The sequence below is a fragment of the Camelus dromedarius genome, chromosome 2 (assembly GCF_036321535.1).
Source record: "Camelus dromedarius isolate mCamDro1 chromosome 2, mCamDro1.pat, whole genome shotgun sequence".
Classification (NCBI taxonomy): domain Eukaryota; kingdom Metazoa; phylum Chordata; class Mammalia; order Artiodactyla; family Camelidae; genus Camelus; species Camelus dromedarius.
In genome coordinates this window covers 11257975-11274429 of record NC_087437.1, presented here as the reverse complement: position 1 = coordinate 11274429, position 16455 = coordinate 11257975, and the positions used below count along the sequence as shown (strand labels likewise).

The 16455-nt window shown below is 43.6% G+C and overlaps 1 protein-coding gene across 7 annotated transcripts in view; it reads left to right on the top strand.

The window, feature by feature from the left end:
* The window catches only part of THRB (thyroid hormone receptor beta), a 382589-nt gene extending 368349 nt beyond the window's left edge, over positions 1 to 14240 (top strand). For all 7 annotated transcript variants that reach the window (XM_031434127.2, XM_031434053.2, XM_064491141.1 and 4 more), the window contains 2 exons: positions 2078 to 2336; positions 9331 to 14240. In XM_031434127.2, the coding sequence (XP_031289987.1) occupies positions 2078 to 2336; positions 9331 to 9572 (501 nt within the window). In that variant the 3' untranslated portion in view covers positions 9573 to 14240. The remainder of the gene's footprint in view (positions 1 to 2077; positions 2337 to 9330) is intronic.
* The last annotated feature ends 2215 nt before the right edge of the window (positions 14241 to 16455 follow it).

Sequence of the window (16455 nt, the reverse complement as noted above, 5' to 3'; positions counted from 1 at the left end):
ACCCCGGGGCCAGGAACCCAAGGATGTAATTGAGGAGTACAAATTCAAACCTAAAGAAAAGCAAATAGTCATTTTTTTTTTTAATGAGTAGGAGAGAATTTACAGGAATGGATTCCAGAACTAAATACGAAATGACTTCTATTCTATAGAAAAAGCTAAGCAACTTGAAATTAAACAGTAAGGTGGGTAGGTTGAATTAGTAAAAAATATGAAATAGCTCATATTTTAATTGTTTTATTAACTTTTTTGGGGGGAGAGGTAATTAGGTTTATTTTAGTAAAAAATATGAAATAGTCCATATTTTAATTTTTTTAACTTATTTTGATGTGGGGGGTGGGTTTATTTATTTATTTATTTATTTATTTATTTATTTATTTATTTAATGGCGGTACTGGGAATTGAACCCAGGACCTCATGCATGCTAGGCATCCTGTCTACCACTAAGCTATACCAGCTATATCCTCCCTACCCAATAGCCCATATTCTAAAGGTCATTCAGTAGTCTTACTTTCAGGCTTACATAGCAACCTAAATGGAACTAGTCGAGTGTTGTCAAGAATATTTCCCAAAAAAGTATTTGTACCTGCTTTAATGAAGAGATAGAAATGATGTGTCATTACATATTCGTTGTTTATGGGAACTTACACCCAAAGCCCTTCAAAGAGCAAGCCCCCCTCTTCTCTTGGCTGTGGATTCTGCACACCTAGCTTCCGACCCTCACCTCACCCACCAACACGCACGGGACCCCCTAGCCTGCCGCTCAGCCTCGCAGTGCCTGGATTTCCACACCTGTCAATACATTTGGAATTGGGATATTGACCTCATTGCATTACTGTAAAGATTAAATAAGTTGATGCATGTAAATCTTAGCACGATGCCCAGTTCATCAGAAACATCCGTTAACTAGTAGCCTTTCAAACTGTTTTGATAATGGCATTTAATTAAACATTCTCCCTCCTCCAGAAAATCAAACTCTGTTTTTTTTTTATTTCTCTTGACAAAGTTTTGTTTATCATAATGTTATCTCATTATCACAAATCCTAATTAACAGGACAATCAAATGAGTTTAAACTGAGATTACAACACTGGCAGAAAGATCCAGTGGGTAGAGTCATTCTGGTGCCTGAGGTACCAAGAAGAACATAACTCTAGGAGCCAGGAGGCCTGAATTCTGTTCTCACCTCTGCCTTCAACTCCTTGGGGGACCTCGAGCAAAGCTGTGACATCTCTGGGCCCCCTGGGACACATGCATCTGTAAGCAACCTTCTGGTTCTGTGCCTTTTTTTTTCAGGGCAGGATGCTTTTAGGATTCCACTGAGGCAGTGGACCCCTCCCCACATCTCCAAGAAACATACACATGGGAAATATTAGTGTCCCCTTCCCCCCACCCCACCATTCCCCCAGGGAGGAGCTTGCAGGCAGTGCATTCCTGGGTCTTGTAAGCACAAGAGCTTGACCCAGCCCCACCCAGGACTGGTCAGGTAACTCCCACGATGGCTCCTGTAGCACCCCTCTGGTTGAGGGACACCATGGTCCTCTGCTCAGAGCCTCCCCCATAGGGAAAATGATTTCACAGATCCGTGCAGCGTTTGTTTTCAAAGTATTTCTTGTATATCATCCCATTGACTGGATCACCAGTGCCGGTGGGGACACCCCGTCTGTGCCTTTTAGGAGACTCAAGGGGCCAACTTGCTGCAGAAAACAGAGCAGCAGAGTTGCCAGCTAAACAGCCGAGTCCGCTGTGCCTCCTAGAGCTACAAGACAAAAATGGTGCTCAGTGCAAGCAGGTCTCAGTGGGTGTTAGAATGGAAACCCCCAGAGTTAGGGATTGTTAGCACTGTCTCACATGTGACAGTTATACACGTCGGTGAAGATTCCGACCAACTTGGAGTATGAAGAATGGTTGTTGAAAGTCTGCAGCCAAGTAGGAAGGGAAAGGCCATGGCTCACGGAGCGCAGGACTGGTGCTGATCACGGGGGGTGAACCACTTACTGTCGCTGCTAACATCCACGTGCTCTTCCCCACTGTCATCTGTCTGTCCACTTGCTCTTTGCTGATGTGGCCGCTTCTTTTCAGCTGCCATGTGAAGACCAGATCATCCTCCTCAAAGGCTGCTGCATGGAGATCATGTCCCTTCGCGCTGCTGTGCGCTACGACCCGGAGAGTGAGACTCTAACCTTGAACGGGGAGATGGCCGTGACGCGGGGCCAGCTGAAGAACGGGGGTCTTGGGGTGGTGTCCGATGCCATCTTCGACCTGGGCATGTCGCTGTCTTCTTTCAACCTGGATGACACGGAAGTCGCCCTCCTTCAGGCCGTGCTGCTGATGTCTTCAGGTGAGTGTGCCCGGACTCAGTCCCGGGCATCGGAAGAGCTCTGGCTTGTCTGGTGCTGACTCGACTCACTTGGTGAGTTTCCATCCCCCTTCACCTTCAGAATCATGTCTCATGCTCCCCCAGCAAGCGAGTGGGGGTCTGCCAGGGGCCGGGGACCTGAAGGAGGCTGTCTGGTGTGTGTTGCTCTTGCAGTCTCCCAGTGTGGTGGGAAGGAACCAGAAGGGCCACATTGAGGTCCCCATAGTCCCCATGAAACGGTCCACCTTCCACAGCCACTGCCCGGCCTGCGTTGGGGCAGTGGCCAACCCTGCCCCCTTCCGGTTTTGTGTGCACAGGATAGGGGTAGGAGTGACCCCACCATTCTTTTTTAGAATCCTTCCTTGGTTTCCTTTTTTTTTTTTTTTTTTGAAATAATTTTTTTTTTCGGTCTAGTTTTCTTTTTTTCCTTTATTAATTTTTTGAGGGGGACGGTAACTGGGTTTATTTATTTATTTATTTTTAAAGGAGGTACTGGGGATTGAACCCAGGACCTCATGCATGCTAAGCATGCACTCCACCACTGAGCTCTACCTGCCCCCCCAACCCTGGCCACCACCATTCTGTGGAAGTTCTGGGTGAGGAAGCCGTGAGTGAGAGCTAGGATTTGTTCACAGCTCAGCCTCCACTTAAGTTCCAGTTGGTTATAGCTTTACAGCACTGCTCCCCAAACCTTAGTGGCTTAGAACATCCAAGTGGCTAGGCTTGGGGCTGAGACATCAAAGCAGTGCCAGGCCTTTCCCCGGGCAGCCTCTCCTCTGGCCAGGTAGCTGGACTTCTGCCCTGGGAAGGAGGGTCCCATGCACACAAACGCAGAAGTTGCAGATGCCTTAAGGCCCAGTTTTAAGTCACCTAGCATCACTTTCTGCCACATTCTCTTGGTCCCAACAAGTCCCAGCACCAGCCCAGGTTTCAGAGTCCACCCCTAGGTGGGGGGGAGGGTAAAGAACCGGCAGGCATCTTCCCCTGCCGGAGCTCATGATCACGGCCTCCGATGCCCACTGGGGAAGAATGGGTCATAATGATGACACCTTTTCTTCAGGGATCACCTCACAGCAAACAGGGAATGCAGCGTACATCAAACTCTGTAAGGAAAGCCAGTCTTGACACAGAGATGGTTTCAGACTCATCCCCTGCGTTTTCAGAGAACCCTGAGGCTAGCTGTGCTCAGCACTGGGCATCCTGCACCATGGCTGTCTGCTTAACTCGCCCACCTCTCCCTCGGGACTGGTTAGTTTCCGGGGACAGAGATGTGTCCTGTTTTGCACGTAGCACTCGGGCCAGTGTTCAGCAGCCTTCGAGAACTGTTCATTGCATGAATGACTGACTTAGACACGGAAAAATATCAGTCACAAGTACAAGGAGAATCTTTTATAACGTTATGCTTCTTGATTAACTCAGTAGAATTCCTCTGTTTTAAGCCGTTCTAGAAATGTATTTGCTACAGAAAATTTAGCTATGGCAGACTTTTTAAAAAGGAAATAATTCTTTTTATTATGGAAAACCTCAGACAGAAACAAAAGTAGATAGAATAGAATAAGGAACCGTCTTGCACGCTGTGGTGGAAAGGCTCCAGCCTGGCCCTCCCATCCCCCCTCCCTTCTGATGTTCACACCCGTGTACCAACCCCCACGTTGAGTGTTTGAGAATCAGTGACTTGCTTCAGTAGAATGTGGGGAATTCAGGGTCACCCCAAATGATTACATGACGTTGTATTATACACGGTTCCCTCTTGGAAGCAGACTTCCTCCGGGGACCCTCCTTGCTGGCCTGATGTCAGGAAAGCTCACGTGACAGGGAGCTGCTTGTGGCCTCTCGAAGTTGAAAGCAGTCTTCAGCCGACAGCCAGTGAGAAACCAGGGCCCTCGGCCCTTCCGTAGAATTATTCTTAAAGAAAGAAAACATGAACTTTTCTAAGGACTCCCTGTGTGACCTTGAGTAAACCCCCTAGCATCTCTGGGCTTCAGTGTCCTTCAAAATAAAGAAATGGAACTAAATAAGTGGAAATTCTATTCCTGGAGGGAGCAATAAGGTAATTTTGGGGCTGAGATGTTAGTGGCAGTTTTAAGTAACACTGAAACACATAGTGAGAAAGCTTTTTCTTTTTCTGATTGAAGTATAGTTGATTTACAATGTTCTGTTAGTTTCAGGGATACAGCAGAGTGATTCAGTTATACATATACATATATATTCTTTCTCAGATCCTTTTCCATTATAGATTATTAAAAGTTATTGAATATAGTTCCCTGTGCTATACCATAGGGCCTTGTTGTTTATCTATTTTCTATATAGTAGTTAGTATCTACTAATCCCAGGCTCCTAATTTATCCCTCCCCACCTTTTGGTAACCATAAATTTGTTTTCTATGTCTGTGAGTCTCTTTTTGTTTTGTATATAGATTAATTTGTATTATTTTTTAGATTCCACATATAAGTGATACTCATACAGCATTTGTCTTTTTTTGTCTGACTTATTTCACTTAGAATAATGCCCTCTAAGTCCGTCCATCTTGCTGCAAATGGCATTCTGTCATTCTTTTTTATGGCTGAGTAGTATTCCATTGTATAAATATACCATAGCTTCTTTATCTAGTCATCATTAGTGGACATTTAGGTTGTTTCCATGTCGTGGCTATTGTAAATAGTGCTGCTATGAACACTAGGGGAGAAAGCTATTTCTTTTATAATTTTCTTTCAAGTTATACCTCCTCCCAAGTAAGGCAAAGAGAGAGATGCAGTTTGGTGCTAGTCTGTCCTTAACACCTCTCTAACACTTGCTAACCTCCCCTTTTAACAAAGAGAGAACAGATCTCAGGCAAGGTCTCCAGCAAGAACCTTTAGCTAAAATTTAATAAAGGTTTTTCCCACGCATCCATTTTTGTGATTATCTTCTATTTAAGGCAGATGGATTTTGATTTACTAAGTATCAAACACTTAACTGAATGATTCTTCCCAATTCTCTTATTTTTATGACACTGTCACTGCCTGACCATCACATGACATATTTACTAACTTTTTAAAATTTTCTCCACCCTAATGACTAATGAAAAAATATTACAGGACATGACATTTGGCAAATTATAGTTACACATCTGAGCTCTGAGGCCCCGACCTCCTCAGCATCGTCTTCTAAGCCCTGTTGTTCAGTTCTGCATCTCAGTTACACGATCTCTCAGGCCTTTCCTTCAAAGCCTTCTGTGGGAGTTACCACTGTAAGTGCCTTGGTCCTGAGTGATCAGCAGAGAGTGAAATGGAAATGATCCAAAGACACACCTTTAAGAAATTTTGACTTAGGGAGTTAAACACCGTCTGTGACCTTTAAAATGTTTCTTTGTGAACATGTTTAGTTCGATGTGAGCATCATCAAAATGTCCTTTTGTTTTCTCTGTATTGTTCATATAACCACCTTATCTTTACCTCTCATCAAAGGACAGAGTTCTGATGCCACAAAATCCAGGCTACTTTTCCTCTTTGAAGGAATACATCCAGAGTAATACTATGTTGACTTTCTGTTTGGATCAAAAGTTACAGGGTCCTGTGGTGAATTCTTCTGGCATGCTCAAAGAGAAAGAGGGCGGGTATATGAGAGAGGGGTTGAGTAAATCCACAGTGCAGCAGCAGCAAATATGAAGAAAAGCACGAAATTAAAATGTACAAAATTGCACATTGCACTGGACAGGGAATTCCAAACAATAGGATATTTTGTTTAAACCCAGAAGGGTGGATTGACACATTAGCCCTGATTTTTCCTTTCAGATTAAGCAGAACCCCATATAGAGTTTCACGAATACAGATATTTCAATAACTGGACACTTGAAGTGTCAACTGGATCAGAGCCACAAGCTGAGGAGAACTGGGCAGGGGGATGGCACTGCTCCCTGGAGCTGTAGGAGGAATTCATCCAGGTTTACAAATTTCTTTTTAAAAATCTTTTATTGAGGTATAAGTGACATCTAGCATTGCTTTAGTTTCACGTGTACAACATAGCGATTGGATGTTTGTATATATTTCCAACAGATCACCACAATAAGTCCAGCTAACATCCATCCCCATACAGAGTTGTGTATTCTTTGCTCTTGTGATGAGGACTTTTAAGATTTACTCTCAGCAACTTGCAAATATGCAGAACAGTATTATCAACTACAGTCCCCATGCTGTACATCGCATCCCCAGGACCTATTTATCTTGTAACTGGAAGTCTGTACCTTTTAACCCCCTTCACTCATTTCACCCACCTCCTAACCACTGCCCACCCCCCACCCTGCTCTGGCAACCACCGGTCTGCTCTCTGTATCTATGACCTTGGTGGCTTTTATTTGGTTTTTGTTTCGTTTTTTAGATTCCACATATAAGTGAGATCATACAGTATTTGTCTTTCTCTGTCTCAGTTATTTCATTTAGCATAAGGCCCTCAAGGTCCATCCATGTCGTTACAGATGGCAAGATTTCATCCTTTACGACTAAATAGTATTCCAGCCAGTGTGTGTGTGTGAGTGTGTGTGTGTGTTTGTGTGTGTGTGTGTGTGTATCGCATCTTCTTCATCCATTCATCCATCAGTGGACACTTAGGTTGTTTCCATACCTTGTATATTGTAATAATGCTTCAAAGAACATGGGTGTGCATATGCTTTCAATTTAGTGGTTTCGTTCTCTTCAGATAAATACCCAGACGTGGAATTGCTCCATCATATGTAGTTCTATTTTAATTTTTTTGAGGACCCTCCAGAACTGTTTTCCATAGTGGCTACACCAGCTTACATCCCCCAAAACAGTGTGCAAGGATTCCCTTGTTATTTCTTTCCTTTTTGATAACAGCCACTCTAATAGGTATGAGGTGATACTTCATTGCGGTTTTGATTTGCAGTTCCCTGATGATTAGTGACGCTGGGAGCCTTTCCATGTCCTTACTGGCAATTTGTATGTCTTCTTTGGAAAAATATCTATTCAGATCCCCTAACCCATTTTTGATTGGATTTTTTGTTGTTATTCAATTGTATCAGTTCTTTCTATATTTTGGACCTTAACCTCTTATCAGATATATGATTTGCAGATACCTTCTCTTATTCAGTAAGTTGCCTTTTCATTCTGTTTATGGTTCCCTGTGCTGTGCAGAAGATTTTTAGGTTTATGTAGTCCCACTTGTTTATTTTTGCTTTTGTTGCCTTTACTTTTGGAGTCAAATCCAAAAACTCATCACCAAGACTTATGTCAAGTAGCTTACTACCCATGTTTTCTTCTAGGAGTTTTATGGTTTCAGGGCTTATATTCAAGCCTTTAATCCATTTTGAATTTATTTTTGTGTATGGTATGAGATAGGGAGCTAGTTTCATTCTTTTGCTTGTGGTTGCCCAGTTTTCCCAACACCATTTATTGAAGAGATTGTCCTTTCCCTATTGTATATTCTTAGTTCCTTTGTCATGAATTTAAAAAAACTGACCATGTATGCATGGGTTTATTTCTAGGCTCTCTATTCTGTTCCATTGATCTATAGGTCTGTTTTTATGCCAATACCATACTGTTTTGATTACTATAGCTGTGTAATATAGTTTGAAATCAGAGAGTGTGATGCCTCCAGCTTTGTTCTTTCTAAAGATTGCTTTGGCTATTTGGGGTTTTTTGTGGTTCCATACAAATTTTAGGATTGTTTATTCTATTTCTGTGAAAAAATGCCATTGGAATTTTCATAGGGATTGCATTGAATCTTCAGATTGCTTTGGGTAGTACGGACATTTTAACAATATTAATTCTTCCAACCAGAAGCATGGGATATCTTCCCACTTATTGTGTCTTCTTCATTTTCTTCCATCAGTGTCCTATAGTTTTCAGTATATAGGTCTTTTACCTCCTTGGTTGACTTTATTCCTAGGTATTTTATTCTTCTTGATGCAATTGGAATTGTCATCTGCAAATAGTGACAGTTTTACTTTATCCTTTCCAATTTGGATGCCTTTTATTTCCTTTTCTTGCCTAAATGTTCTAGGTAGGACTTGCAATGCTATGTTGAACAAAAGTGGCATGAGTGGGCATCCTTGTCTTTGTTCCTTGATCTTAGAAGAAAAGCTTTAAGCTTTTCACCATTTAATATGATGTTAGCTGTGGGCTTATCATACATGGCCTTTATTATGTTGAGGTACATTCCCTCTGTACTCACTTTTTCAACCCATGCGTTTGCAGCCTAGGTGTTCCCCAACCATCCAGCCCTCTAATGATATCCTTTCATCATTTGTTTGAAACCGCCTCAAGTCCTCTCCTACGTGTTGTGGGATGATCAGTGGTCCTCCCAAAACCTGGGAAGATCTTCTAGGCTGTACCTCGTCATGGTATCCTCTAACTCCAGCTTCCCACTGTGACTCTTCCCTGCACAGGGTGATGCTAGCTTGGCTCACATTCCCTTTTCTTTTCATTTGAACTTCCTCAGACACCACCACCACCAGGCTGCTACAGTAGCAACCAAAGGCATAAGGGAAGGGAAAGAGTGGTTAGCTACAGCCCCGTGAACGACTCAAACTGGAGATTGTGCTGCTTTGTCTTCACTGGGGCTTCTTCCCATCTGACATCCCTCCTTTGGCATCCAGGCCTCCTAGGACCTTCCCAATCTCTTTTCACATCCCTCCCTTCAATGCATGTGCATACGTGTCAAAATCCTTCCTCGTGACGCAGAGAATCCCAGCTCTCTAGGTGAGGCTTCTCCTACTAGCCCGCAGGAGGGAGGCATCGCTCTTCACACCCAAGGAGGTGACTGGTCTAAACCAGAGACATTTATCTAAACAAAGCATTGCCTCCCTCATGTAAATTACACCACTCCCTGATATCTGGGTCCCTGACGGCCCAGAGTTCGTACTGCATCCACGCCCACTCCTAGGAGTTGGAAGTCCCCAGATCAAACGGCTTGAACTGGACAAGGCAAACCATCTCCTTTCCAGCTGTGAATTGACATCCATCCTCTTTCTTCCCCTCAGATCGCCCAGGGCTTGCCTGCGTTGAGAGAATAGAAAAATACCAAGACAGTTTCCTGCTGGCCTTTGAACACTATATCAATTACCGAAAACACCACGTGACTCACTTTTGGCCAAAACTCCTGATGAAGGTGACAGATCTGCGGATGATCGGAGCCTGCCACGCCAGCCGCTTCCTGCACATGAAGGTGGAATGCCCCACGGAACTCTTCCCCCCGTTGTTCTTGGAAGTGTTTGAGGATTAGACTGACCGACTCATTCTCATAATTCCAACAGCACTACTGGGTGTCATGTCATTCCATTGCCTAGCCCTTTTTTTTTTTTTGTTCCTTTATTTCTTTGTGTTGGGAGGGATTGTTTGGGGGTAAAGGGAGGTAGTCCTTGGCGTAGACATGGATGAAATTGCCCCTTGAATGCGGGTACTTGTAACTATTGCATTTTGTTCTCCAGTCCTTTGACATGGATGCTTTGAAGGTTTTACAGTCGTGGAGGTCAGGTGGGGACAATCATTAATTCACCAGCACCAAGCCATCACCAGCTCCCATCTGTCCCTGGTCAGAGACTCGAGCAAGCAAAATGGCACGGCAGAAGACTAAAGACTTAAAACCAAGACAGTGTGGTCATCTTGATCCAATACTGATTTTTGCAAGGCTCAAGTTAGCACAGCGCAGACAGCCTTTGGTTAAATGTGGCTTTCGGCTTCCTAGGGAAAGATCGGAACATATTTTTTCTGTACAAAAGCATGCTGTTTTCTCTCCTAGCAGCCTAACCTAGAATGTATAGGAATATATGTTTCCCCCAAATCAGCTGTCCTTTCACTATAATTTTTATAATCCTATGACTTAATTCAAATCATAACAAGGGCGTGACTCAAAGATGTGCAATGTCTGACTGGCTGAAGCCAGCAAAGAAAACGGTTTCCTCCAGTGAGCCCAACGAAATTCAACATCTTCACTAATGTCAGCGATTCAACAGTTTCCAAAAATTCACATAGTATTACCTCACACTGCAAGAAGGCTTCTTACAGGTTAGGCTCAGAGAAAATTCCCACAAGAATCAAACCTGTTTACAGCATGTCCTCACTGTTCGGTGACACCAGATTCGTTACGTCCCGAACTCTTTGAAGTTCTTCAACCTGATTGCATCTTTGCTGAGCTGACGACAGATCTCCCTAAGGATTAAGTCCAATCCAGGAGAGATAACCAGCTGAAATCTGAGCCTTGTTCTGGTGGATTTCTGAGGAGAGAGGAGTGCGGTTACGTGGTACAGCGAAGGAAGCACAGAAGGACACTGCTCGAAGAGCAAGAGCTTCCTCACGTCCTGATGGTCTGAGGTGGCTTCCTTCTGGTCATAGCCCCCCAGGCTCTTTGTTGTACTCACAGGTGTTTCCTCGGCCCCTTTTCCCTCTGACTCTGAGGGTTGACTATCACTAAACAAAGCCTGGTCCAGCCACTGACCCACTCCGTCCCTCTGACAGCACTGCCCTGACAGATCTTCAACAGAAAACACCTGCAGACCATGCACACGAACCCTCCCTCCCTCACCTTCCTTTCCCTGCCCAGCCCACCCCTCCAGTGACAAACGCTGGAGAGGTGTGTGTCCAGAAAGCAGATGGTGCCCCTGATCGCTTCAGTGTCAGAAAATGGGCAAAGAATAAACCCATGCAATTGAATGTATCTCATTCTTCACTGGCATGGGGGACATAAACTGCTCCTCTGCCCGCCTTGTACTGCCTTATCCTGGAAGTTATGTGGGAAAATAAGCCATATCAGTGAAACTTGCCTAAAAACCACATGGATTAATTCTGTTTTTCTAACTGGCCCAGAAGTCAGGATGCCTGAGTTCTAGTTTGTGCTGCCAACGGGTAGATTTATGACCTTGATTCTTGGTTTTTTTTCACCTGAAATATGTAAGTCATGAACTCCAAAATCTTTCCCATCCTTAATATTGTACCAATTTCAGGAGGAGGGTAGTGGAATCAGGTCCTTTTGATGGTCGCTTTCATATTCAGATTTGTGACTTTACATTAGACAGAGATTACGCCCTCTTTACAGTTAAGGAAAGTGTATTTCTGTATTGATTCAAAATCAGGAGTTGACATAGTACTCATCAGTTATTTAGAGGAAGGCAGGGAGGCCTTGGAAAAAGGAGAGGAACAGCATTAAAAAATGCCAAGTGTGACCGGAGATAACCTGGGAGGAAATGTATCTATTTAATGTGCTAAAGCAATTATACTGGCTTCTGGGGAAAGAACACAAGAACGGCGCTATGGAACTTGCTAACCAGAGACAGGAAGTAGGTGAAGATGTTAAAATTGTGCGCATGAAGTTCACGGGCAGATAACCTGCTCTGACTTATCTACAGACACTTTTGGGGTTGGTTTTCTCTAGCAGCCTCTTTAAGGTCCTCACTTTGGTAACATCTCAGCTCCCTCTGTTGACTCTCCTTGGAGAAGTACTCTCTGAAACACAAGTGCTTCAGCACCATCTCTGCCCCGGGGTAACTCTGAGAAGCTGTCCGCTGTGGGGCACATTTTCCCTCAGAAGGAGAGGAAGGCCAGCAGGCGGGCACTGGAGGTTCAGAGACCCCTCGGGCAGCAAGTCTCCCCAGGAGAGGCTGCTCAGTTTGTTTGACAGAGATTTCCCCGGAATCGGACACCCCCAGATTCAGTGTGAGTACAGAGTCTGGTCTAAAGCTGCATCAGAAAGCCTGAGGGATGAACCATGATTGGCCACTGGCCAAATGGCATGGCAGACCTCTGATGACCCAGCCAGCCCCAAATGCGTGTATGGGTCCTCGCCTCCTTACATGAGTGCCTGAAACAGGCAAACTGTGGATCTCAAAATCTTGTTGAAGCTGGCTATCTCGTGCTGAAGAGGACAAGCCTTAAAAGTACTTCAGGCTGAAAGGAAAGGCTGTAAGGACTGAAAGGATCACAGCCCCAGTGGTCAAAGTGACTCATTCCTTCCAGAACTGACTGAGGTACTCAATGCATCTCAAGCCTCCATCCCATTAGACGCGATCAGGAGAGATTTGCTCTGGATTTTTTTTTAATATGTTTTCCTATGTTGTCCAGACTTTCAAATCAAACGTGGACTGACTGAAACCCCTCACCGTGGGGAGACATCCTAGCAGAAGAGAACACGCCGTACAACTGGGATTCCTATTTATAAATCACTTACCTTTTGGGGATGAGTGGTGTATGTGTGTGTTTGTGTGTGTGTATGTGTGTGTGTATGTGTGTGTGTGTGTGTGTGTCCCTCAAGTGTACTTTGCTCTTCAATTAGATGTGCAGTGTTTCTAGAAATAGTGAAAAAAGTAAGATCTTTTCGTCTTTATGATTCTGCTCAAAACACCACGTGCCGCCTCCGAGTTTCTCCTAGTCAAAGGAGCCTCGGTCTTCAATGACACACTTGCCGTGTTGATGCCTCAGCCCAGTGATGCCCCTCACCTGTGCCCTAGTGGCCCCTCCTCCCTCCTGCAGTGCAGCCATCCAGGTGGACTGCCAGCCCGGCTCTGCTCCGGCATCACCTGCTCCCTGCCCTTCCGTGAACAGGTGGGCAGGCCTGGCCCCTCCCTCTTCGACACTAAGTCCCCTGCAGACGCAGCCTCCATGAACTGCTGACGCCCTCAAAGCATGTCACTGTCCATGACCCATTTTTATTCTGCGGAACTCTAACCCCTTTGTGTCACGTTGACCTTTTGCTGCATGAGTCATAAGATATGACATTGGTCTTAACGGTTTTTGAAATGTAGCCAGCATTTGTAAGGCTAAACCTTTTTCATAAACTGAATGGCAGTGAATAACCAAGTCACAGTTCCTCTTCAAAAGGACAGTGCTCACAGACATTTGAATTTCTTTGCCTCTTTCCAGTGGCTATGGCATCAGGTTCTAAAATAAGCTTGTAATTTTTCCTGTTATTTTAATAATATGGAAATATTAGCATCGTGTTTCTTTTGATAGTGATAGACCATAATCCATATTTAAATTTTATAGAGAAGAAATTTTATTGTACTGTGATGTAGATATTTATTATCCAGGTAAGGATTTGCCCGGTGTGTATTTTTTACAATGGAAACATTTTACTTTAATCTTTAAAAAAAAAATACATTAAAAACACACATACACAAAAAAAAAAAAAAAAAGAGACTAGGGGGAAAAAAAGGTTTGGCCTTATCACAGAATTTTTACTGTGCTGTACAAATGTTTGCAAATGCAAAAAGTGTGCATTTCTAGTGTGTTTCTACCTTAATTAACGCCGCCTTCCAGAGCAATATCGTGCAGGTAAAATGCTGTCTGTGGCTTTCTGTTGCACAGTTAAAGCTGACCCACCTTATGCACAAGACAATCAGATATAAATCTGTCCTCAGGATGCGGATAATACGCATGTAAATTACGGAGCACAATGTAAGATGAAAGAAGACACTTTAATTACAGGTGTATTGCTGTCACAGAAGACATCAGGGCATGAATGAGCTGACAGTATGCCACTTCTTTCTTTCAGTTCTTTCTAATTGGCATTTTTCATTTGATTACAAAGCTAAATTAGTTATCAAGGCTTTCTTCAGAGAAAACACCCTTCTCCCCGTTGTGTTTTCATGCCCTGAGAAACAGAAAACTACAACAGAACAGGGAAAGATTTATCGTCATCGGAAGATTTGTGTTTTGCAAACAGTGTTAAGTGATATTGCTAGATTGGAAATATTTTTTTCAGCCTAAAACTCTATTGAAATCTGTGATCAAAATGTTTTAAACTATCCGAAAAGAAAATTTGTATATTTGGGAAAAAATGGATTTTTACATAGCTTTTGTATGCAGATATTAAATTGTAATTATGACTATCGCGGGCGTAGATAAACTCATAAGCTACAATTCTAAAAAAGAAAAAAGAAAAAGCTTATAACGGACATAATTTCCTGTCTCTTTCTTTAAAAATTATTATTTTCTAGAATAGGCACAGTGTTGCCGGCTCCTCTCATCGTGCTGCTTCCAAAGGAAGAAAAACAGGAATGTAAAGGCATCTGTTTCATTAACATCTACTAGAATAAGCAAATTTTCCTAGGAAGGGGGTATGGGGGGAGGGCGAGAAGTAAAAGGCTAATGGGAGACTATCTCTTTGGAAGGGGCCACATAAATGGGATGAGGAGGGAAGAGTGAAGTTTCTGCAGCCAAAGGGACTACATTCATCTTTTTATCTCAAAATGTTACAGAATAGTATACATGGAATTATACTAACACCAGCTATCAGTATATGTCTCAATCCTCAATTCCCTGAACACGTTAGTTAGGACTCTTTCTGTGATGAGGGAGCAGAAAGCTGGAAGTCGAAGTGGCTTAAGTCTGATGGGAATTTATTGTCCCTAATATCTGGAAAGTCCAGGGGTGAGATGGCGTCATGCATGGCTGGGGGCAGTTACTCAGCACATCAGAACACGCCCCTTTTCTCTCTATATACAGATTTTCCTCTGTACAAATTTCTGCATGTAGTGCTCACATACGCTTTCATCTTATGGCAACCCCCAGTAGCTCCAAGATTAGCTTGACAGCTCCAAACCTGTGGAAAGAGACTTTCCTTTCCCCAACGGTTCCCGTAAAAATCCTGAGCCTACTCCTCACTGGCCCAGATGGAGTCACGTGCCCACTCCTGAGCCAATCATTGCGCCGAGGAGGACAGATATGCTAATGAGCTTCATCTTCTGAAATCCTGGAACTGGGTGGGGGAAGGGAGGGATGACCAACCCCACCTAAACTGGACTGAGAGTTGAGTCAGGAATGGGTCCTCAAAGAAAATTCTAAGTCTTGCTACTGTAAGAAGTGGGAGGAACAGCAAGCAAGCAAAGGAACAAATGTCCACACCACTAGTTAAGTCTGAAAGCACATCCATTTTCTGTGCAGCAACAGAGTCTCCTGAACAGAGAGGAAGCTCAGCACAACTGGCCAGGACATGAGCCAAATAAACGCTCCAAAGGAAGTGTTTGCTTATATCCTACCCTGCTCATGAAAGAGGCCAAGACAGGTTAAGACAGAGCAAGCATTTATTATTTCCCTGAGCTAGATCTGTTCAGAGTACCATTTTCTGAGATTTCCCACTCTCTGCTCAAAGGACTGCGTATAAATTTTATATTTGTCTCTTCTCTACATTATGTACCTCTCAACTCCACCCTAATGAACACATTTCCTCCCCCAACAAATTACTTAATTCGTTTTCTTTTGGAGAGTTTCTAACACATACATTCCAGCTAGGTCTGGTTCTTAACCCCATGACACAGGCAAAGAAGACCCCAAACTAATGGCTTGATTTGGGTTACAGAGTTGGTGTCATGTCACAAACCTGGACAATTCTAATAACCTAGAAGGAAGAGAAGCCTGAGGCCAAAGTTGGCTCATATTGGTTTCATATTTCATCCTGGTTTCATATTTAGCTACTCAGGGCTTTATAAATAAGTGGAGTTATCATTAGATTCATGCATACAAGTTCTGACACATTAAATGTTGTTCAACTCAAAGCAAAGCTTAGCAGTACTAACTACTGAAGTGTAGAGTGCTACAGATACACTTTGGGTGTGTATCTCTAAGGATCCATGAACTATTGGATGAAAATGCTCCATGTTATACTCTTAAAAGACAGAATCCATTTACACCACATACTGGGAAATCATAAATGAAGTCTGTATCAGTAAAATGGTATTGCCTGAATGTTACATTAAAATGAGAAGAGAGCTGTCTTAGCCTGGGTTCCCCAGAAAGCAGAGTTTATACACTATAGTTTTACTGGAGATAACAGCTTCAAAGGAAACAGGAATGGAGGGAAGAGAGAACGAGGCAGGGAAGGAGAGTAAAGATCAGGGTGCATGGCTGAGCTGGCCACACTGAGCACAAATGACTGCCTGATCCTGCAAAGCCATCTTCCCGGGGCCACATGAACCACTGCATCTCAGGATGGCTCACGCGGGAGTGGGGAAATACGAATTTACCTACCAGCTCTCACCTCCCACTATCAAAATGGGGTTGACTCCCCTCTGCTAGATTGTACATGCCTAGCCACAGGGCAGCTCCTGTGGTGTCTCATGCTTCAGAGCAAAAGCAACTCCCCAAGTGGGGAAAGTTGATCTCCACTCCCACAGGTT